The 26,733-nt window shown below is 30.3% G+C and overlaps 2 protein-coding genes across 5 annotated transcripts in view; one reads left to right on the forward strand and one right to left on the reverse strand.

Moving 5' to 3' along the window:
- The window catches only part of LOC132929946 (uncharacterized), a 52,732-nt gene extending 46,916 nt beyond the window's left edge, over positions 1-5,816 (forward strand). For 3 of the 4 annotated variants that reach the window (XM_060995594.1, XM_060995592.1, XM_060995596.1), the window contains 4 exons: positions 1,510-1,665; positions 2,379-2,744; positions 3,958-4,088; positions 4,415-5,816. In XM_060995594.1, the coding sequence (XP_060851577.1) occupies positions 1,510-1,665; positions 2,379-2,744; positions 3,958-4,088; positions 4,415-4,607 (846 nt within the window). In that variant the 3' untranslated portion in view covers positions 4,608-5,816. The remainder of the gene's footprint in view (positions 1-1,509; positions 1,666-2,378; positions 2,745-3,957; positions 4,089-4,414) is intronic. The other variant, XM_060995595.1, reaches the window with a different exon arrangement.
- A 3,647-nt stretch (positions 5,817-9,463) lies between these two features.
- On the reverse strand, positions 9,464-20,924 carry LOC132929774 (protein yellow-like). The gene is made up of 5 exons (XM_060995333.1): positions 20,397-20,924; positions 19,834-20,134; positions 19,222-19,492; positions 13,367-13,738; positions 9,464-10,057 (listed from the first exon to the last, which is right to left on the reverse strand). Exons 2-5 carry the CDS (start codon positions 20,112-20,114, stop codon positions 9,788-9,790), a joined length of 1,194 nt encoding a protein of 397 aa, XP_060851316.1. The 5' UTR covers positions 20,115-20,134; positions 20,397-20,924; the 3' UTR covers positions 9,464-9,787.
- Between the last annotated feature and the right edge of the window lie 5,809 nt (positions 20,925-26,733).

Consider the following 26,733-nt stretch of genomic DNA (forward strand, 5'->3'; position numbering starts at 1 on the left):
CTTCGATGTCTGTCACGAAACAGATGTTACTCTTGGTGTCCATGACCCGGCCCTATAAACACAATAACATTTCTATAATGATGATTGTGGATACACTCACACTGAAACATATATATATATATATATATATACATAAAATAACAAACGATAAAATCGTCAATATTGCGTAAGATATTGTGTGTATTGATCGTACCAAATCGATTTGACCGGCAGCATATTTTTATTTTTTTAATTTCTTTAGAAATCTCAAAATTCTTCGTCGAATCATAATTATATAATATGATGTATTTAAATTAAATAAGTTTATTTATTAAAGTGCGAAATAATTTCCAAGAACGATTAAGTACAAATTGGGCATCGAATATATCCTTTAGGACTTGGTCCCGAAGCAGTAATCTCCATTTATTTATATATTTATTACTGTATTATTGGCTGTATATAGTAATCCTTTTGAATATTCCGATAAGAACTTTCAAAATTAATTTATCACTATGTTCATTAAAGACCGATAGTAATATTTGTTTTAATTTTATTTTTCATTTATAATAAATGTTAATTTGCTCCAAACCTCATTAATCAACTTCAAAACATTGAATTCATTTTTGTAAAAAAAAACTCCACTCCACTTTTTTATGTGCTGAGTATAGAACGCTAAAAAATATTATGCTATAAGTAATTATTATATTAGTGATAAATTTATTTTAATATTAAGACCGATAACAGCGATAGATCATGTAAAAGCGGCATTAACACGAATACAGTATACCTAATCTAATAATGTGATACTATATAATATCTGGTTGATGTCCCACAAATAAAAAAATAATAACATCCGTTATAAGCGCCTTGAGGTGTTTTCAATTAAATTTATGTAATATTTGCCGTTTGGACTAATAAGTAATATTATAATATGAATATTATTATTATTCATCGTCGTCGTCTCTAAAGCTATATTATATACAATTGTGTGAAAATACGAAATACACACCAGCTATGTACCGACATGTACTTTACTAGCACACTCGATGAAAACCCATTAAAATATATAATATATTTGTGTATATACATGTAGTGCATTATCGCGTACAGATAGAATAACGCTCGGGGCGAATATTTAATTAGGAACCTTTTGTGTGTTGAATTTAATTCGGTTTATGAATTTGAAGAAAAATATTTCAATAAACTCTACTGATGCTCGAACTGGATAGTTCATCTACCACCGTACCCGCACACGGTCTCGATTTAACGTATTTACAGCTAATTTACAGAAATATTATGCATAGCTTCAGACATCAAACGCGAACGCGTGGGCGTAAAATGTAATAATATAATATCTTGTTTTAATATCCTATTGCGTTTGAAATCATCCTACTGTACGATATTATACACGTTTTGGGGATATAATAGAATTAGATGATTGTGGGCGCGGGAGAATGTGGGAGGATTTTCGTCCGAACATCTTGCCTGGGATTGACTGATCACACCGTTTTGTATTTCCCGTTAAAACAGAAACTCTACGACTGTCGCCGTGTTCAATCGGCTGTTGCCGTCGACTTGGACAAATTTAGAGGGCACCTGTACGTGCTGGACAGCGGATACGACAACTGTCAACCAAAAATTATCGTTTATGACCTGAAGACTTACAAATGTGTACGTATATACGTGGTAAATATTATTACGATAACATCACGGTTAACTGAGTCGATTACATTATTCGCCAGATTAATATTGCAGGAACGTACGCAAAATAAAATTGGGTGGATATTTTCAAGTCTGTACTAGATTGGTATAATTATTTTTAATTTAAAAATAAAACAACATTATATATACCAAATATAAATTATATTACAACTGATATGAAATTATTTAGATAGTCTTCAAGTTACATTAAAATAAAATAATTCAAAAGTCAGTCACTATCTTTTTTTTTTTATATAATTAGTTTACAAAACACAAAAACGGTTCTGAGCAGTGAGCGAAAATAAGTTGTAAATTTAATATTTTATGAATCAAAACGAACACTACTATAAATATCCTAAGCACAAAATGTTCATTTATTTTTCCAAAATGTAATTATGCTATTTGCTTGATAATAATATTATAAATAATCAGCACAAGTTTCATGTTTCAAATTTATATATTTTAAATTGTGACAAAAGTACCAAATTCAATACAATTATGAAAGACGGGTGTGTTGGAAATATTATAGCGTTTTTCGTGTTTCTTAACGGCTTTTTTTAATAAATTATAATATGAAAACAAATGATGTTAATTGGTTAATTGGGCATTCAGAATACCATAAGCCTTTCTGTTAGCTAATATACATAATACTCATAATACTATAGAAATATTATCAGGTTGTTATTGTTGTCGCATAGATACAGTCAGTAGAACTTGGTGGGCTCAACGGATCGAGACTTGCCACACTGGTGGTGGATGCGAGACCGTTCAAAGGTGAGACGAGGGTGTACGTGGGCGACGCGCTCGGCGGACGTATCGCGGTATTAGACCCGGACCGAAACATTTGGTACATGATCGCATTACTACACATCCAGAACTACGGTAGCGCAGTCATACAGGACTACCGCAGACCGGAAATCTACCCGGATGTTCCAGCAGAATGCATAGCTGTCTCCAAGCTACAGTCGTCTGTGTACTTGACGTCAAAGCGCTCACACGATTTGTACACGGCTTCGTTCAAGGATCTTCGGAATCTCACCTCTTACGTCACGCCTAACGTAAAGGTATATGCGCCTGATCATCTAATTATTAAACTCGTCCACACGACATGCGCGATGACCGAAAAATGTGCCTTATGCGGAAGGATGGGATTTGTGGGAGGGCGGATTACTTTTGTCGTGTTTTCGTCGTTTATCTGTTTGAACTAATTATTGAGTGAAGTCTGGAATGACTGTCTTGGAAAAATTATATTCCGGAATTCATGAATAACAAAGGACAGTTATAATATACGCATAGCAGGATACCTGCATTGATATTATTTTGGAAGACTTGAAAAAAATAAGTCGTAATCTGTTCATCTAAATGTTTATAAATTATTACGGGTTACCACACCAAACAATTAACATTGATTATATACAATTTAAAATATTATATATATATGTTTAGTGTATAATGTCTATGGTATTATATAGAAGTTCGTCAACCGTTGATTGACGACTTGTGAGGATCAACGCGTAAAAGAAAGTTTTCGGGCCATAAGAGTATGTGTCAAAAAAAAAAAAAAAAATGAGGTTAAGAACATCAAATAGGTTTTATTTAGCTGTAGATCATATTTAAAAAGAAATTTACAACAATGAAATTGTTTTCTCGTTTTCATTAATAATAATATAAAAAAAAACAATTCTATTGTTTTAAAGTTATTTATTTATTATAAATTAAGCAGACTTACGGTAATATTGTACGCTACCTATTAATAAAATATGTCTTTTAAAGAAATCAAATAATAAATAGTTAAGATGCGCTATACCGTTATATATTAAAAAGTAAGCCTTCCCCTAAAATGTTATTTCAGTTATTATTCGTTTAATAATATAATACCTCCTCTCATATCCTTTGTTCGATCGTTTAAACCGTCTAAACATTCTAAACCTACTTACCTACAATGCATCGCGTAAATATACGGGTACGCTTATTACAGCAACGAAACGCTACACTGTATTTACGCGCGCGCGTTTAATTAAAATTACAACGCATTCGTATAATTAATAATTATACTGTATTATATAAAATAATAACTATTTTTCCCCTTTTTAATAGTACATTAGTACCTATATTATTACAATATCTCCGCGCGGTGTCTTCGTTTAATTCCCGCGCACAGGCCATCCGCGCGGCGTCTCCGTGTTTAATTCGTCCGGAAACACAGTAATTTTAGTCACCGCTATCGCAGTCGAAACGATTAGAGACTTGCTTAGAAAATTATTGTCTTCGTTGCAGAACGGTGACGTGCTTCCGGTCGGATTGCGAGTGCGCTGGGAAGGCGTCAAGCTGGGCGTTTCGAGCGGGCTGTACGCCGACATACAGGGTGGTCTCAACTATGTGTACACCAGAGATTTCGTGGCCGTCAGGTGAATATATAACAATGTTATAATATCATATTATATTTGTGTATTAAGATATCATATGGAGGACTCTAAACACTCTCCATTCATCAATCTTCACAATGATAATATCAAATATGAAATCGAATAATAAAGTGTGTACATGTTTTGCATAAATGTGATTCAGCGGTGATGAAGGGGGGTGTTGAAACACCTCGTTTCAATGCTCAAAACACTTCAATGTAGACGCGATTTAATACAAAAAATATTGCGCAAGAAATATAGCTTGTATATTTTTATTTACATTGTAAAATTGCACTGTTTTGCTAAATAAATTAGTATTATTGTTATAGATTGAGTTTGATCGCTGGCGCTGCACCGGTCGCGGCGGAGGACCACAAGGTGCTGTTGCAGTCATATGACTTGTTACCGGCGGTCACGAAGATATTCTCGGACAACGCGAATTATCTGCAGGTGTGGGCCCTAAACGCTGTGCCCAACTCAAAAAACCGTCATCTGGTCAAAATAAATACGCTCACGTTATAAACGTCGTCGTCCGTTTATTATTATTATTATACATTATAAGGGTGTACCTGTCGGAAAATTTGACGATTTAAATGAGCATTATTGCCGTCCTTTTAAGATTTACTCTGTATAAACAAGATGGTTCACCAAGCATGCTCACCGTCTCCTCCGTATTTCCTTTAGTAATTAATTTATAAAAATTCTTATTTTTGGGATTCCTAAGTACATGCAGTTAAAGACCGTCATTTTATAAGTATTTATATTTTTTTATGCTATTAAGGATTTTCCTGTGCTGATACAACAATATACAAACTAACAAGTAACGAGTTTGGAGAACATGCTTGTTGAATATCATCCTATATTATAATATATCCAATTATATTATATGGATATAGACGACGTTTATAAACTGTAAACATAATATTTATTTATACTATATTCTCGTACATTATAATATGTCGTTCCATATAAGTATATATATAACCATATTATTGTTTACGGAATTTGTGCATTATTAAAGTTAGATACTTCGCGAAACGGGGTCATCAATATTCTATTTATAACTGGTTACAAAAATTATTAATTATCGAGTAGATTTTTGAATAAATTGTTTTTAGATAGTTTAAAAAAGTACAAATTTACTTAATAATACATTTAGATGAAAAAAAATATAATTTTCATTATTTATTATCGTATAGAAGTTTTGCATAGTTTTTCATTTCACAATCAGAAGAACAATATAATTTGTCGATGTTTATACATATATTATTCACAATAGTATTGAATAAATAGTTTTTGTATCAGTAGTTCGATTTATTTTGAATGTTTATTAATAATCAATCATTTTTTTTTATGTATAAAAATGTAGTGTTATTTTAGGTATTTTATATAGTTTTATAAAAATTTTAAATTATACAGAACATTATAAATTCAAAAATACAGAGATTGACGTGTGAAAATGAGTATAGTCAGGTAAATAATATATAAACACATTAAAATATATTAAATAGATCACTCCGTAATCCGTATGATATATGTTCGTACATACATTATGCTAAATGCATAGACCGTGTGGGCGGGTTTCATATGCCCGTATGTAATAGATATATTTTATATAAATCTACTGTAATATATTATCGAGTACGATCGCGGGTTTAGGGGACTAGGGGAGTTAACGTAAATTAACTAAATCAAAGGATGTTTTCGTTTTAATTATATGCGAAATGAATACGAATTTAATGTGTTAAGTTTATATGACAAATATGTAAGTACACATACCTGTATAATATATTATACAACAACAATACAACATTATATCTATATATAATACCATGAATATTACACTACGCGTAACAGTTGGTATAAACTGTTTGGTATATACATAAAAGTCTATAAAATATTATATGTACTCGCTTACTATTTATTTCATACATACATAATAATATAGTCTATCCCATAATTCACGCATCACCAAAAATATCTCTATGATACTATCCCGATATAATATATATGTATATACATATTATGTCATATATATATAATTTTAAAATGGGATTTTTTTAGTATCAGTTATCATCTATAATAAAATTCAAATTAATGGCGTACAGTTCTTATAAATTATTACGGTTTAAACAAAAAAAAATAACCGCATTTTGATATATTGATTTGTCACAGAGAATAGATAATTAGAGCGATATACGGGGCCTTTGAGGTACACTGTTTGATGTAATTATAACTTCCATTATAATACAGTACTCACATTTATTCACTTGATGCTAAATAAACTTTCATGGGTATTTTAGGTAACGTTTAGATTGATATTATTATCTGTATCTATACGCTGAGTGCTTTTTTCCATAAATATATTATTAAGTCTCACTTTTGAATTTTATTGAATTAAGCAGTATATGTGTAGATATAAACTCTTATCTTTACGACGACGAAGTCGTAAAAAATGCTCAGTTTCCCTGCTCATTATACGAAAATGTTCATTGCTTCCGGGTACGAAAAAAAAAATCTTCAGGAATGTCTTGCACTTATGGAAATTCTGGAATCCAATAACCCTCCGGATACGCTTATTATGTTAAGGTATAGCAAAATGAAAATCTACTCTTTAATAGTCGCTAATTAATAGTTAAATCCGTATTGAGTGGAGTAGTTTGTTATAGGTGTTAATAATAAAATTGTATGATACAATTTTTTTAGGCCTAAATTTTGAAGTCTTTTTTTTATTTTTATAATTTAGTGAAAACAATTTCTTTTATAATAAATTTTATTTGAAAGCTCGTAGGTATATAATAAAGTTAATAACATATTTTAACGATAAAGTTTTCGTAATTTAGCGTTTATAATGATACTTGCCTAAAAGTATGATGGGTATCGTATAATATATCATTAAAGAGGTTAAAAATAAGTTTTTATAAACAATTATTTATGTTCCACTATTTTAATATGGTTATAACTTATAACTATATACTTACTTTTTTTTAACATAGGTAGGAAAAAAGTTGTAAAAACTGTCATGAGGATAAATATTTAATATTATTCTTAAGTTACAAACAATAATGCTTTTTATTATTTTAATAATAATAAATAAACAGAGTTATTCAAGTACTATTTTTAATGAATTCGTCGTTTAATATTATACAAAGAGGTATAGTGAGTAAATATATTATTTACAAATTTATAAATTGTTTAAATTTAAACAACGAATAAGGTTATTTTATCATTTAGGGAGAAGAATTCTCCATTAAGTAATAGTGTAATATAAATTGTTGTCTTTGCATTTTAAAATCTTGTATTTTATAATATAAACTAAGTGTTTAAATGAAATTTACTATAATTTTTTAATAAAGATTAAAAGAAACATTCTCGTTTACCATCAAAGATAATAGTAACACAAATGTTTATTTTAAATTACATAAAAACTAACTTTTAAGTGCTTTTTTGTTATTTATATATATATATACCTATATATATATTATAAACATATCTATATAACATTATTGGTTTCTGTAATCATGTAAACATCAAACATGTACCTACTTCACAAATATTTATTTTTGTTTTCGCAATAATATATTGTAACCGAATAATTAATTATTGTTTATTTGAATTTTAAATACCATTTGAAAAATCTATCTAAGTAGATTGAAAAATAAAAATAAATCATACATCCGTTGACCTATAATATTACATTCAACTAGATAATCGTTAAAAAAGTTTTTGTTTTTTACCGACTTCATCACGAAATGACAAAAGTAAAATATAAAATATTACATTTTAATTATCATACTTGATCATAATTAATATACAACAATTATTGTATTCAGAATAAAATGCATAATTCTTTATTACTATGCATAAATTAAATATTCATTATTATTAAAAATGAGATATTTAATGACCTGGCAATGGTTATTGCGTTAATTTAAATATGATGACAAAATATTACCGTTTATTAAATTGTTATCAAAAAGTATTCAGTACAATTAAACCAGCTGTTTATATTTTTAATATGATCGATATGACATGCACAGAATTATATAAACACGCATTACGTAAAAATTATCTAAATTGTGTAATATACTAATATTACAGTATTTACACTTATCTAGTATTTTAAATGGAATTCACACTAGTAAAAGAATAATAACATTTTTATAAGTGCAGACACCGAGAACAAAATATCCATTTGATTTAGATAAATACCGTTTAAAATAAATAATAATATTTATTTAATAATATAAAACTTTGTAAGAGTTATATGTATAATATAGTAACATCCGATGGTTTATAAAATAGTAGGTATACCAACCTTATTTTTGTAAAATCATAAAGTATTAAATTAATTATTTAAAATTAAAATGTTTACTACAGTGATTTTCAACCCTTAAACCAAATTTGTATCATACAGTAAATGAAAGAAATAAGGATTTATATAATAATTTATGCGTGTGTTGTGCCTAGCTGATTTATACAAATTTACTTTTTGTACCTACACAATTTAATCGCTTTACGACATAATACATTGATTAACGAACAAAATATTATTATATTAGCGTATGATAAACCGATGCTGGTAATATATTATTTATTAATTAGGAATTGGTTCGAGTTTATACTATTTATAGTATATTGTTATCTGTTGAATATGTGCACATACTATGGAATTAAATAAAATTATGTATGTTTTCATTAATGTGATGATAATATAATTTTAGGACCACATTAAAGTTTGTATTTTTTTACTACAAAGAAAAATATTATTGTTTTTCGTTGAATAGTTAGTGGTACTTAGTTTTTAGTTGTCTGAGCTACTAAGTATACTCGTATACCCGGTTATAGTATATCGTACGCCTTAAAATATACATTACCTATATGAAAGAAACAATAACTATTTTTGTTATGCATTTGTGAGAAATTAAAACATATGCTATAAAACTTATACTTTTTTATTGGCAATTTTTATTTGAAGTAACTTTTATATGTTAATATTAATAAAAAAAATATCTTTCCAACTAAAGTGCAAATGACTAATATTATAATAATTATGCAATAATATAAAATATAACTAATTAATACATTAATTTAGAAAATCAGTATTGATAAACTATAATACTTGAGTATTTAAATAAATATGTTAGGTATATATTGTCAGTTATAGATTTTTATTTTCTTTCTCAGACAACGATTTTCAATTTGTAATAAACCGTACTTTTTTTTACATAAAATAACGAAATTTTTTTCTAGAATTATGTACAGGAATGTGCTTATAAATTTTCAAGGATGAGCGAGTGATGTTTAAAAAAAAATTCTATATAAAATATTATGTATAGTTGTAAAGAATAAATTTGATACGATTTAAAATTAATATTATTTATTGAACTTAAAAGACAAGGTAAATTTCGTCCCACTAACATCGGACGCTAAGTTTACTCCCGATAGAATTCGAGTATACCACTAGGTTCACACGCTGGTGAATGTAAACGATTCCGTTTAGTAGGTATATTATAAGGAGTTATTCAAAATTTAGTGATTTAACGATATTCATACATCTCTGGTAAATTGAGTTTGTTTATTCCATGGATTTAAAACTGATATATACAATTTATTGAAATAATATACGCATTGCAGGCGGCATATGTCGTCAAGTGACTCTCCACAGACTGTCGTGTAGTTGAAAGGGTCGCGAACGTGACTTAAAAGCATCCTTCGAGCACGCGGACGTTGTGCACGATTCCGCAGCCGACAGTGTTCTGTATAAAGTCCGGAAAGTTCGACTCGAGAACCATGAGCCGGTTTCGGTCCTGGTCAACCATCACCTGGGTAGCTAGGAAACAGGAGCCAGACCGATAGACCGGTGAGATGTTTGCCGCGGTAAACGGTAGGGCCGTGTCCCAGCTTTGCACATCGGGTGAAGCGTCGTATCGGAAGAGTAATTTTGTGCCTCCGTCCGTGCCCAAAAACACCTGAAACCGGAGAGTGTTATTAATGATGTTTTTAATCATACATTGATGCTATATCTAATTAGTATTATCCGGAAGACGCCACGAGTAGGTTGGCCGTATTATATGGTGTAGAACATCTGAACATAATATTTCATATAATATTATTTATTTTTTGATGATTATATTAAACAATAATAAGTATACAAGCCTTAAGTATGTGGCGTCATCTCCAATCGCATTTAAATTTTTACTATAAGCCGATTGCTCATTTTAATATTGAACCATTATATTTCTTGTATATTATATGATTTTGTTTTTCGAAAATTTATTTATTTTTACTGTATTTCAGACTAAATATCTATTAAGAAGAAATTAAACTTTTTTAAATTAGATTGAAATACACCTATATATGCTGATCGGCGTACGATTTGTCAAAATCAGTCCTTATGTTTTATAATCTGGACGCGATTCACCTAGTTCATTATTCACTGCACCGAAATAAACGTGACAATAAAAATATCAATATTCCTAAAGAAAAATATTTTGAGAATTATCTGTGGGTGAAAAATAGGGGTAAATATAATAATTTATGTGCGACGTGTTTTTACCGATGTAACACCGACGTTTTGAGTTATAAGCACGATGAGGACGCTTGGGTAAAATGTGCACACACTTATAGCTATATATTCAACAAGATGCAACAGCTGTAGTGCCAGAAAATATTATTATAATAATTGTATACATAAAATTATAGTCACACGTGTACATTTGTGTAAAATTATTTTATTGTAACTGCATAAGACATAAAGGGGACTGAAGTCATTAAATAGAAAGTGGTATTTATAGATGTAAATGCCTAAAAAAACTGTGTGATTTTGGGTTGGGCAGATTATTATTTTAATAACAAGTTTTAATTTATCAATAATATATGATTTGGTTATACATTTATAATAGAAGCAATTTTTATGTTACAAAAATTTTATATGATACTAGGAAAATATTAAGTATAAAAATACTAATTTTAAGGTCATTGATATTTTAGTTGAAAAAATCAAGTATTGAAATTTGCTTCAAACAAAGTAAACTTGTTAAATTAATCAATATACATTTTCAAAAATTTGATAACGATCTATTTTGATGAAAATATCTATCTTTTTTCACCAAACCGAAATAATTAGTTATGCATTAATAAAATTAAAAACATATTTGAATTTGTTTTGAAGCTTAATTGAGATCGATCATACTGATACCACTTTTTAAAATGTCGAATCTTATCTCTTAAATTTTATTAAAAATGTTGAAAGTGAATAGTTTTTAAACAATAATATAATATAAAATAAAAATATATAAAAATGGGATAATCAATCAAAAGTAAACTACATAAATAATTTAAATATGTTTTCTCATTTCTTATCACATTACTAACTAGCTTAGTCGGGGTTTGATGGACAAAACGTACACGGTTTTTAGTGAAAAATGTTGTTCTGCAGTCGATGACATATGCGTGTCTCACATCTTTTTTACACTACAGTCCACACACTAATGGCCACTTACTACGTATACAACCATACAAGTACACGACATGCACGCACGCACTTAAAAAATTGAAAGTTTCGATACATAGACAATTTTACACACGATAATGTTTGTTCCTTAAAAGGGAACGGAAGCGGGTAAATATTAAAAAATACTAATATGCGCAGTTACTTTTTGATGTTAATTCGGACTATTATATTATTTTTGTCGAAAAGAGAAAAAATCTTCTGCAGAACGTCTAATAGCCCAATTCGGAATTTTTTATTTAACGTAAGTAGTTTAAATAAATTAAAGTTATTGACATTTTTAACACGAATCATTAAATTTGTTTAGAAAATATAAGTAGTAATCCGCTTTACATCTATAATACGAGTATATATATTTTAGAATGTTCTCATATTTTTAGAAAATAAACATTTAAAATATTTTGTTAAGTTAATAATTCAGTAAGTGACTACGTATTTTTATTCAAAACACTATATTAAATTTGTATTGCTATGTGCGTATATTGCAAAATATAGTCCCTTATTAATTATTGCCTGTTAAATGCTTAAATATACCGCATACTAACGATAAATTGCGTGTGTTTAGCTTAAATATTAGAGTTAAATAACCTTATTTATCAAAATCAAATTTAATGGTGAGAAAATTATCTGTGTTCTATCGTCAGTTTTTTACGATATTTCAATTTTTAAGTGAATTATGAATATTTTTAAGTATAAATATTTTATATACTTACAACTCGCTTAAAAATTAAAATACCGTAAAAAACCACTGAAAGAACACAGATAATTTTCTGACCTTTAAGTTTGATAATAGGTCATTTCACTCTAGTATTTAAGCTAAACACACAAAATTGATTTTATTAAATGAAAATTTGTCATGTTATACGTTTGTAAGACGGAGACAACATATTATTATGCGGGTGTGGCGTCCTATTTAAGTAAACGCTAACTGTTGTCCCCAAACCCAGTGGCGCCAATAAGGGGTAGCGACTGCTACCACGGGTTTTTCATGTAATTTGTATTTGTAATAGAAATATGTGAAAACTATTTGTTTCTTGTGGTATTTTATTTTTTTGAGCAATTTACTATATCAGTGAATTTTCCAAATTACGTTATATCCCCTTATACTAACGCTATAAATATACGTTATTAAACGACACAAACAGAATAATTCATGTAATTCATGTGGTTTGGTTTAAAAAAAAAATTAAAGACGTTTGCGTATATTATGTAATATGTAGAAGTGTACATATTAATATTTTCATAGTATAAAATTATAAACTAGGTAATAAAATATTAGTAAATTTATAAAATTCAAAAGTTGTATCACTTGTATCCACTGTTATTCGTTCATATTTAATCGGTTTTGAATATTCTAATCTACTGATTAAAATAATAAGCGTATGTATATGGACTAGGTACATGTATCACGCAATGATAAATCATGCCCGCGAGGAGCGAAAGAATAGCCTATGCACGACGCCTTAAAAATGACGCGTTTGTTGGGACCTTGCGCGTGTTATAGTTTCGAGAACGATCGTCAATAGTGTTGTAAAAACACGTATTTTTTTTGTTTTTTCACAACACTTTTGACAATACTTTCGCAACTTTTAATATGTCTTAGAACTCTTCTAGTCGTATATTATACGATTTTGTATCGGGGAAAAACAAAATCGTGGGTTACGCCCTCTCGTCCGCACTGCAAATGTGTTCCAATAATAGTTTTATAATAATAATAATAGTAATAATAATAATATTATCGCGTACGACAAGGTCGCCGTTAGTTTACCATTCTGTCCGGTTTGACGCCCAAATCGGTCACTTTGCCAGCAGAACCCTGGCGTAGGTATTCGGTCCGGATCGTGAACGCCCTGATGCCCGACAGGTATGTGACGATCAAAGCCGCAGCGCCGCCGCCGCACTCGGCCCGGACAAGCGCCACATACAGCACGTCGCGTTTCGTGCATCCCGCCGCGATCGCCTTGGGCAACACCACTCGCGATCCCTTTGATTCGACTACGTCGTATGCGATTATCGCACGGTTGGCCGCGTCCGACACGTACACGTAACACTTGCCGTTCGTATCGTCGTAGTCCACGACCAGATACTGGAGCCGACTCATCGGCGTCGTCAAGCACGTCAAGTCGATTTTGTTGAAAAGCTGTAAACACCGATTATTAGGTTATCTTATTATAAGCGGTGGAGTATTTAGGAATTTTTTTTTTCGATGAGTGGAGATGTAATAATAAGGAATAATAATTGTGCAAGCCCTTATATGAAATGGCAGAGAATAAATTAATGATTATAACGCGGTTATAAATCACTGTTAATCACATACATAGCCCGAGTAAAATTGCAGGTACGTATCCATCAAAAAGATTGAGATTACCACAGTAAAATGAAATCTGAAACTATTTGATATCTATTACAAATTTTAATTTGCATAATTTACTTTATTTATATGGTGCTAACAAAATGTCTTCATCAAAGATGTTTTCACTTCATTTTTAGTATTCTATTTTCTTGTAAAATTTCAACTAAATATATCAAAATACTTATAAATCCCGACGTGGTGGTACCTCTCAACAATGCGCTATTGGAGTTAATGTTTCTTTCATAAAAAAAAAATAGACTGATTTCGTTTGTTATCAAATAGAAATAGATACGATCGATACAATGTTTAAATAAGTATTTTAAATGCCCCCATTTCAATGAATATATCTAAAAAAAAATATATACGTTTATGATTTATTTGCTTCATAATAAAATAGTTATAAAGAGTGATTCACCAAGCATGTTTATTCCTTTTTTCTCCAGTAATGCATTTATTCAAAATTTGATTTTTGAAATTTTATACTCTAAGGTCAAATTTTTAAATTCTTTAGATTGTTTGTAATATTTAAGGAGTGTCTATAGAGAAATTAACTTCTGTTTTTTCGAATGACAACCCTTTTTTTTTTAGTAAATTATTTAATGGATAACTTTTCTAAAAATGTTAATGTATCTGAATTAAAATTTGGACGAGTAATGTTTAAATTATTTAGCTTGACGTACCATGGATAATATATAGGTACATATTGCATACGATACTCGGTTTGGAAGATAAAGGGATTTGAAAAATCTTGGTTATTAATCCTATTAATATTTATAACTTACAAAAATGTTCCAAGGTTAATCAATACTAGATCCATTATTACATCGATTTTATTATATTATCTGTTTTTTTAAAACTCATTTTCAAGGAAAATTAATATCCTTAGTACAAACATAATTTAAAAAGTGAAAAACTACTGGTTAATAATATGTAATCACTAATCAGATAAACGTATAAAATACTTGTAAAGAAATGAAAATTTGGCAATGTTTCATAAGTCTTAAGTTCGTTACGGAAAACAGAGTTTGGTTCTAAGAAATCGAGATAAAAGTATTTTTGCGACAACTATGAATTTATGATATATAGTTATTGATTAAAAAATGTAAGTGACCGTTATTTATATTCTATAGTTATCCTTATCATGTATGAAAAATAAAAAATATAAATTTTAGTCTAAAAATAGGTGATTGCAGGTATAAAATTATTATTTAACATTTATATCGCGTAGTTGCTCTTTTAGAAAACTATTAATATGCCGTCAAAGGTTATGCTACTATACAATTATAGCGCTAACTCAAACTTTGCCTTATTACGGAGCGTGGTCGTTGCGTCCGCTGTGTAACTCCGTTTTATAGGTACGCGGCTGATACAACCATATACATTATCAGCTATATGCGTGTCAGAAACATCGATTTCAGTCTGTTGGACATCGCCGACGCCTGCAATACATCGATTCTTTATCGACCTACTTTCACTGCTTATTATGGCCTCGTCGCCATCGTCGTATAGATCGCGTATACGAACGATGTATATATGGGCGTGTATGATGACGTATTTTTGGTCAAATGTTATTCCAAAGATGAGACGCATTTCGGGTCGAAACAAATTAATATTAGCTAATAATAATAATAATAATAATATTAAGCGTTTAGCCGAGGGCCTATGATGCTGACCTGCCTATAACGTCTTACGTTTAACCTCGTTACATGTTTGCTCAACTACGCCATGTTAGTGTCGTATATTTCGCTTTTATTATAGAAACCATACGATTTCGAAAATTTTGATTAAGTTCAGAACACGATTCGTGTTTAAAAAACAGAAAGAATCAATGATGTCAGTCAAAATTGAAAATGTACGTGTCTTTGGACAATCGCACGACTGCACGACGGTCTTAAGAATATCACTACTGCGCGAGGCGAGTATTTTTATTAAATTCAATAATTTGATTTAACACAAAAATAATAACACATAACTATTATCCATATATTATAAAAATACGGATAACTATTTTGGCTCAAAGGCGTGTACGAAATGCATTCAGTAGAAAAGTTGACGTAGGCGCGCCAGAGGCAATACAAATTAACTTGAAAATCACCAGAGCCCTTAAGCTTTATATTTTACACGTAGGTAAGTAAAGCTAACAAATCGTTAAGAAGGTTGCTTTTATAAAGTATAGGTACTAAGAAATATATACATACGTTTTCAAAAAATTCTTAAGTAATCAGAAGAATAAAATTGACGATTCAAACCAATCAAATATTTATAATAGCCATCTCTATTCAAAGGCGGACGAGCAATAACAGTTTGCTTAGTCAGTTATGATAAATAGTAAGGTACTTATTTACATACTTCAGTTATTGAGGTAATCATAACTTTATGTTGCAGTTTTATAAATTTAAAAAAGTTTCTTAAAATGGACAATTATTTTAACTACACGTCACCTTACATCGTTTCAATATTATGAAACAAAAATTAAATTAAATTATATAAAATGTACGTGTGTGAACAAAACTTTTCATATTTTTTGTTGATTTGAGTATTTGCCATATTTAAGACAAATGAAAAATTTACAATACGAAACGGTATAAAAATTAAAATAATACACATACTCGTATAGAATGTTACGTATGCATATGTAAAGCAGAAGATTACACATTTAAAATAATTTTTGTATACTTAGTTATTTCTGTTATTAGTAAGTTAATCAATAATATTATGAGTTATGATCAATTTAAATATAATATGTAAAATTGTTCTAAAATATTAAAAATAATTGTAATTGTGAAGTTAATAGTTTACTAATAATATATTTTTGACTTATCTGAATACAAAGTATACTAATGATCATTCGTACAACTTCAACATCTCAAAATAATTTAATTCCAACTACAAAGCGTATTATTATTGTATTCTTCTCATTAAAATTTTCTTCGACTACGGCATGATTATATTATACATTATATTTTAGTCAAAAATGGAAAATGTGATCATTACGTGAGTATTTTAAAACAAAAATGTATTGGTATAATTGTACTATAAATATACTATACTATGTGAACCCGATGATGAAATCTTATAGAAAAATAATAATATAATATTTTTTTTTGAGACGTGTTATATATTTTGATAAGCCGTAAGTACTTGAGCCGTAAGGACATAAGGTTAAACTATTTCCTAACTCTATATACCCGCGTTAATGACCACATGGTTCGCAAATTATAGATTATAATTAACAAATGTTATATTATATACGATCGACGTATCGACATCGCCAAATCGGACGCCCATTCCGAACATCGCGTAGCAGTGGTAATCCTGGATTTCGTGGTAGCGTAAAGCGCCATTATACCTATTATGAAATCCTAAAATACGACCGTCAAACAGATATATAATATTATGCACCAGCGATATTGTACATACACGTATCTACGCTGATCCAATAATATGAGATCAAACGCGTTATAATAATAATAACGATATGAGACTCGCCCAAAAACAATCGTCCCGATCGGTCCGTCTATATAAATATATAATAATATTATCATCGACCGAACCCATTATTATAATGTATTATTATGGGTAGATTCCTGTATAGATCTGTGCATGTGAGCGTTTACCTAGTACTTACCTACCTACAATGTGTCTCTTGCGGTCGAGAGTGAGAGAAAAAAAAAATAAAAGTTATTAAACTACACGGAACGTTGCACAACGCCCGTTGACGTTCACGCCCGTCGACGAGATCAGCTATGCGTATGACTTAACGAGCTGCAGCAGTTATACGGTTACCCAAACTCTACTATATATGCCCGTATAGTCGCCGCTCGAACGAAATCGAATTTCTACATTTTAGTTCATTAATCATCTACTCTGTACATACCACTCTATATACGGGGTGATCCATTTAGGTATAACTAATTTTTTGGGTAATTTTTGTGTTTTTATAATATATATCGTAAAGTATATTTTTATAGTTTGTGCTTTAAATAAGTAGTATTGTTACAACACTATCCTGCAATAGTTATAATACACTACTTGGCTCGTTTAATATATTTTAAGTATTAGTTATTAATTAAAACAATTTATTTGATATTTGTTTACTTACTTATACATACAGATATCAAGAAAAGAATTCAGTTTCGGATTATAAGAAATTAAAGATAATATTGGTACTAGTATAGGTAGTCACTTTAATAAAAAATATATTTTTATGTGAAAATAAAGTGTTATAAATACTAAAAACTACATAAAAAGTAATTAATCATAATTGTAGCTATGCAAGTGGATCACCCTATATTATACCGAAATGTACGTATTACCGCAGTGATATCGTTATTCCACATCACACCCACACCCCGACGCGGTTTGTAAATTGTAATTAACGCTATAAAATATTTTCAAGTTCGATCGATATATATTGAATCGGCGGAGGGTCGCGTATAGTAATTAGACATACAAAATGAATCGTATTATTAGAACTCTTATTAGCACGCTCTAGTTATATATATAAATATAGGTATAACTCCTCACCCGGCGCTCTAATACTATATTATACTATATGATGAATAATCATATAATATATTGGCAAACGATAACGTACCTATTTATCTAAATGTGGACAGCAGTCCGCAGTACCTACCTATTTATGTACCTCTTATGTGTATATAATGCCGAGTAGGTGATTCTTTAATCGTCATCCAAACTATTATATAAAGGTTATCACTTATCAGTATTAGTACTTAAAATTCTTGATATTTTCGAAGATATTGCCTGGCTTTCAATAATTGAATCACTCTGTATATACACAGAAACTTGTGATATACGATGATGATAAAGGTTCTAAAACAAGGGGTGTGTTGCCGAAAAATCGATATTTTTCGAATATACCAAATATGTGCGTCGAATAAACTATTGCACTAATCTTAGCATGGGATAATATAATAACACTGTTTTCAGCAGATATAATTACTATTTACTATTATAGACAATTGAAATTTTCAATGCCTGCATTATATTACCCGTACTATATCTGGTTTAAAAATAATAGTGTTTTATCAGTCTATTCGTTTCGCGATGGTATCGCGCGAATTTACACGCGAAAGCTGTCCTTTTATAGTAATTATGTAACGACTGGGTATAATAAAATGCTAATGCAAATGCCCGTCACTGTTCAAGGGTGACTTGTTCAAAAGTGAAATGAGTGGATTGGCTCTAAGTCTCAGGGTTTTTATGCGGAGGTTGTCTTTGGGCATGTTAGCGGTAAAAACGATTACCTTGCGCGTGTTCAAGTCGAACGCCCATACGGTTGGCGGTCCCGTCCTCAGCGGTTCGGCGTCGCTGTCCAATGTCTGCACAATGCCCGTGTCCAGGATCCACAGCACCTCTTGCGCGTCCAAGTACACGTCGACGGCGTTTTGCACATCGCCCGACTTACCCTGTTCCTGGACCGACAAGCAGGGGAAAGGCGTCAATACTGCCTCTTCACACGCGTCACCAGTAAACAGACAAGTCGTGGCCACAGTGGCTGGCACGCCGGATCGCAACCTGAAATAGCGGAGTCAGAGCATACAATCGGAATCGATATGAACGCTGAAGACGTTTTTAAACCGAGACTGGACAACAAAAATGATTATGATTTATTTTATACGCGTGTAAAACGTGTAAAATGAATCGTTTGTGCGAACTTATTTCGTCGATTTCCCTTATCATTTGCATTTAATATTTTATAGAACTAATATTTTATGTTTGTAAATGAGAACTGAATTCATTCGATCACAAAATCGGTAAATTGTAAATAATTGTGTTTTTTTTTTTATTTTGTGTATAGGGCCAGGATTCGTTCCGTCCGACGCCGGGACGTGCGTAGAGGCGTCGCGAGTACCAACCTGGGATATGCCAAGTACAAGTCGTTTCCACATATCTGGGCCCTGAGCGCGATGTTGTTTCTCGGCACGTAACGGCCATCGTCTCTGAGCAAAGCGTCCACCGTGTCGCACTCGAACCGGTACTGAGCGCCAGTCCACGTTAGCCCTCTGCCGCCGTCGTCGGTTGCGTTCCGGCGCAATCGACCGGAGCATTGTCGTTGAGCGTTGCACGTGAACGCCGCCACGTGATGCAGTGCCAGCAGAGCAGTAACCACGAGCGACGATGGGCCCGCAGACATCATGACGATGGCCGAAATTTTATCTGAAAAGATAAAACAACGTATACGAAAGGAGAAGATCGACGAACGTATAATATGACGATGACTCGCTTAGATATCAGAACACTCGATATGTCCCCTTAATCTTTTGAACCGACGATCATATTGTTCAAAGTTAAGCAAAGACATTTTAGACTCGGGTTAAAGATTAGGTTAAGTATCGAGTGTTAAAAAATGGACCCAGTGAGATATAAAGTTAATTGATATGGTATTAATATTAAACTAGTGTTAAGCGAAAATGCTAACCGAATTACGTGCGTGTATAGCGAGGGTTTTTTTCTGATGAGAATCCAACAATGTTCTACTGGTTTTCGGTATTGTAAGCGTGTGCTTCTGCGAACGATTCATATTCGTATTTATAATTCTAACGATTTATCCAAATACGTGTTCGTTTCGTTTCCGTGTTCTTATTATTATCGATGCGCACATAGGTCATTTTTTATTCATTCAATCGGCCTTCGTCGTGGCAGAACTGAAAATTATAAAAATAAGAACGTTTTTCGTAGACGAATCGGCGATTTTCCAGGTGACCTTGTGGTCGGCCGCGGCTTTTGTCCAAATACGCGAGTCCATTAAATCGTTTATCGGTTTCGACTCGTACGAAAATAGTTTTTTATTCGTTTCTCGGTCATGCAACTGTAGAACCCTAAATAAATTATATTTGTTTTTGTTTTTACGCAAAAATATAAAAATAATATTCGATATTGTATAGGTCATATGTTATTATTATATATGAACTATATACATATACATGTGTATATAGATACTCTAAGTAATGTCGACGTCGGCTTTTTTTTTGTCATCTGGAAAAAGTTGTACCTATAATATTGTCAAAACACGAACGGTAATCACAAATGAGCGGAATCTGCTCGCGGGTAATTCTCCGAAGGTTAAGCTCTCGGGGAAACATACGCGGTGCATATATTATTATGATGTGGGTGGGTCTTTCGATCTTTAGATTATTCAAAATACCTATATCTAGAGCACAACAACATAATATCGTAAGTGCATTGTATATATTATGTGTAATAATGTTTCCTTTTCACGATTGAGTAATAACCTATTACCGGTTTGGTTACAATAAATTTTAAATTCCATTTACCTCGTTTTAAAATATTTTAATTGATTATTTATATTATTATAATACAATGCGAGCGATAATATGTGTAATTACCGCTGGGCGGAACGTCGAAAAAATTATATTATACTGATACTTATTAGATATATACATGGTCACGAATATGGAAATGTCCATGTCAAGTACGATAGGTATATCATGTTATTGTACCTTGTTTTAAATGTATAGGTTAGTAATTAATATTTGGTTTTTCATAGTTTAAACTTAGATTATAATATACGATAGAATTTACGTATACCTATTTAAGGTCACCATCTATATTATAAAATTAATAATAATTATTTTAATTTATTAATTTTATTTATTAATTCACAAATTTTTCAAATTTATTTAATTTTTTCAATATAATAACAATATTATTATCATTGTGTCTACGTAAAGGTTATAGCGGTTGCGAAATATGCATTTACCCGTAATACTATATACAACTTAGGTCAGTGAAGGTGACACTTCACAGGAAGGAAGCGAAAGTTCTCATTTCTAATCCAAAGTGATCTTTATTTACATTTGAACGAATGTCCGGGTGTTAGGTAATCATGTAGCTGGAAATGCAAAACCGGTTATTAAACGGTAACCGCGCTCATATTTTCATTGGGGTGTTAATTTACGCGATGAGCCTACGTCATACACCAACTTCTGTACAACAAAACAACAATAATATAGCAGTGGCTGAATAGTAGAGAAGAGATACATTACGTGTTTTTTTATTTTAGTGTCTACGCCTCTACGGAGAAATAATTGGAAAGAAATTAATAATATTATAAACATATTTATTAGATAGGTACTTGATATTTACTCTTAAGTTAAAATATCAGTTTTAAAATTTTATAAACTTTCAAAAAACGTATTTTCATAACAGCGCAGTTAATCACGATACAAATAAAATGTACAGTTATTATTCTTAAACATAAATATTAAATATAATTAATTAATTTTTACTATATTGTATGCAAATTACGTGTAAATATACATATTATTATACAGCGCCAGCGGTGGTTAATAACTCTCATCTATTATATAATTGTTGTATAATGTAATGTACAACATTTTTCAATTACTTTTGTTTTTAATACATTTAAAGAAAAATCAAATACAAATTTAAAAATGTAAGCAAAGTGTACACGTCTTGCATATAAAATATAAAGAAATATGCACAAACGTGTAAAATAGTACTAAATATTTAAACATCTAAAAAACATTTTTATAAACTCTTAGTATTATGAAACAAAATTCTATAAACAATAGGAGTATGCACGAGAGTGACAGAGTGGAAACTTCCCCTCTTGCAGGCTTTTTTTCCAATATTGTAAATGTTAGGCAATATTATATCTTGAAATTATCTTTAAAAATACAATAATAATTGGCCACAGATTGTGTTACCAATAATGCTGACTTCCCTTCCTCCAACAATATCGACGAAATCTGCGCACGCCCATGTCTATAGCACAAAGTCAAAATATTTTGAATGATTATTAAAAAACAATAAACAAATCCCAGTAAGTTTTCTAGTTCTAAGAATAATAGATACCTATATAAATATAATAACATTTTTTATTTTATAATTATTTAGTGGTTATGAAATATATTTAGATTAAAAATATTTTTGTTATTATAATTCATAAAATATACATTGCAATTTGTAACATTCGATTAAGTAATATAATAAACTCGTTTTTTGATAGATATAAGTACACCATGAGTTCTAAATGTAACTTTAATAAAATATACATAAAGAACGTTCCTAATATTATTTTGTGCAGCCTTCTGGATTAGTCTATTCGTAACACAATTCGAGTCGAGTCCGTACATATTTGAATATTTCATTACCTACCTTACTATGTTATATATTATATTGAAGCCACTGCCACGGACAATATTTACTTTTACTAATTTATTTCCTTTTAACCCGTCGGCAGTTGGCACACTTAGGACCATTATGTATACCTATATATTATACACGGTATCAATATTACTAAATTTAACTCTCTCAATGATTCCGCGAACACAGCGAGGTCGGTTATTGACAAAATATTGTAATCTTACCGGTCTGTTTTCAGCAAATTTAACGCGATGATATGACAAAGAAGTGTGCGAAGGACTCGTAAACGGTGTTACAGACTACAGTTACATATTCTAGTGTTGTTGTGCTACAAGAACTCCGTATAAGTCGAAAAACGCGAATGTGGACCGGCGTGGACCTTTGCAAGACATTCCGATAAATCACACATGTATTATATTGTATTTTAGAAAGCCATGTGAAATAAAATGTACGATATGCAATAGCATACGTGTGGGGACGGAATGTCCCGTTGAAATATCACAAACAATATTATATTAACTTTAATATGAAATGTTTGTGATGGACGAATCGGATGATGTTTATTACGACACATCATAATAATATAATCGATATTATTATATTGAGTATTTTATTGTTGTAGGCCGTCAGGGCAGAATTTTATTATAGAAATTATTCAGCCACTAAAGGATGAAAAACTATTCCATTCCTCAAAAAAATTGTCCAGCAACTTCTTTAGCCGTTGATAGACAAAATAATGCGTATGGTTGAACACATTTAGAAATGTCGGTAAATTGTTTAGCTTATTATAATAGGATCACATTTTGTAGTCGAATGAAAGCAAACGTTACTAACAGCACAATAATTTTCTAACTAAAGTCGTATTTAGTTTTTTATTAAATCAATAGTAGGGGTACTGGGTACTTAGTTTAAAATTCACGGGCATATTTAACTATTTAGGCGAGTACTAAGGTGACCTAGCCCTCCCATTGAAAAGCCGAATACGAGATAACATGTCATGAATTCTAATCACAGTATTTTAAGATAAGTATCTGATTGCCAGTCGGTACCCTGTTCTGTTTCATATTAACGCAATTTGTGGGCCATGGAAAACTTGTGTACGTAGATATCTCGTCTATAAATAGAAATAAATCTACCACGAAAAATGTCTTTCGACATTTTGTAAGACGTTTTTCGCAACAATAATTATTGGGTACGCCGTACTGTACTGTGTAAAATATTAGAACATCACGGATTGAGGTTTTTATTTTTTTAGTCAGTTAGTGTTATTATATTATTTATGTATTTATGTATATATACCTGGTCTTAAAAACGTAAATCAGAACTTTTTTATAATATGTAGTATTGTACAATATATAATATATAATAATATATAATATATATTATTTGCGGCCACACGCCCACACGTCAGTGTTTATTATACAATATTTATTTTCTACTTATAAAGTAATTTTTTATTTCGTTTATTTTTAGAATGTGAGAATGAGAAGAGTAAATAATATATATGTACTTATTGATTTTGGAACTATTTTTCTGGGAAGTAATAAAAAAGTCCTAAAGGCTTCCATGCAGCTCTATCTATTGGTGGGAAATTGAATATAGTATGTATTTTGAAGTACTTTGTTGGCATAAACTCGAGTATGATTAAAAACTGTCATGAGCTTTAAAATAAAATAAAAAATAGCGCAGTAAAATCTGATCTTTGCTCAAAATATTCGATCTATATGTCATAGAGACCTATCTAATGCCAATGAACGCGATGATTATTATTAGAGCACGAATTTCTACGCGATTGCATAGGTATTATTTTCCTTTTCATATTTTTGGATTTTCTTCAGTAATCTTTTGGAATAGTTTGAAATTAATAATGAAATTTATTTTGCATATTTCTGCGTATTTCATGGTTATTACATATTTTTGCATAATAATTTATTATCATTGTTTTAAGATTTTTACTCTTTATGTGTATTGTTTTTTAGTCATAGCTTATATATAGTTTTTACTTTATATACCATATAAAACTGCACTAGTAGTTTTTCGTAATTATTATTTATTAAAATGATGTTTAATATAGGTAGGTATATGTATTAAATTTACCTAAACTTGAATTTATGTGATTATGTTTAAATTATCCACGAGCCGTCATGATTTTGACACATGTGTGATGGATGATGGTACACGTGCCATGTGGTTACTCTAATAATTAATTACACTACATTTATACCCGTAGGTATCACATAAACTAATAATTTTAAACTCCTTTAATATCATATAGTAATTCAAATAATCTGTGTCATTTACTATGCATTGATATATCGATCAGTGATCGTCATAATGTATTATAATAATATTTATCTCTCAATGAAAATACGTTTTGTTACTGTATAATAGAACTGTTGCATTGATGTATTATTCTTTAAATAATTATTTATCATTGTATATTAAAAAAAGAAAATGGATGATATTAAACATTTTAAGCACATCTTAACCGTGCAAAATTAAGCAATACTGTGTGTACATGCATAGCTTAGGTTTTGTAATGACTTTTAAGCACTACATCTCTGTTCACGGTTTACATGGAAACAAATACATTTTTAACATGTTCGCGAATCATTGTTCTCTTCAACTTAAAATATAATATCGTGGAGATCAGATATGCGAGTTGCGTTACAAGTTAGTTATTATGTTACGGATTTCAGCGGTGTTTCTGGGGATTTTTCGTTTTTATTTTATTACATTTTTCGTGGATATTATAAGAGTAGGAAGTTTACGTAATGCCCTGTGCGTAAACCCTTTACCGTTGTTTATACGACGTCGTTGTTGCGGGAGAGAAGAGAACAACGTCCACGATAGGCCTATCGTATAATATAGTAGATCAGCTGAGATAAACGCGAAGTTACAACAACTACTGTTATTACATAAACCGGTCACGAGTGTGCTCTGAATGTAAAAGGTGATACCGGATATGTGTGTGTAGACTGTAGGTACAATGTTGTGCTTGTGTACACGCCACTTTTACAACTATACGCATAAAATTAAAATAACTTTAGAATGAGTCCATTTTATTATAAATAAATTGTATTGTTTAGTGGGCTTAGGAACGACCTGCCTACAACATATAATTATGTATTTTGCATATTTTATAATTGTATAATACGTATGCGCATTCATAGGAATTGACAAACATTAAAAATAATAATATTATGCATTAATTCATTATAGATAGGATCCATTAAGCTTTATGCGCTAAATAAAATTGCAAAATATACACATAAATAAATTATTTACGTATTTGTTGTATATTTATAAAAATATTCTACATGTAAAAAATTTACTAATTTAACGAATGAAAAATTATATATCAATACTTATTTTTGTAACCTTTAATAAATATGGTCACCATCAATAAACATGTATAATAATAACAGTGTATATTCGTATTATACATTTTTAATAAGTTATTACTTATATTCATTATGACTTTTATTTACATTTATTTTATTGATTTTGAAAAAAAAATTAAAAATCTATCGGTTTAGTAGTTAGTTTTTGCATTCAAATATATAATAGATATAAAATATAAAATAAATGTTTATTTATTATTTTAGCTTTAAAATCAGTACTAA

The sequence above is a fragment of the Rhopalosiphum padi genome, chromosome 4 (assembly GCF_020882245.1).
Source record: "Rhopalosiphum padi isolate XX-2018 chromosome 4, ASM2088224v1, whole genome shotgun sequence".
Lineage (NCBI taxonomy): Eukaryota > Metazoa > Arthropoda > Insecta > Hemiptera > Aphididae > Rhopalosiphum > Rhopalosiphum padi.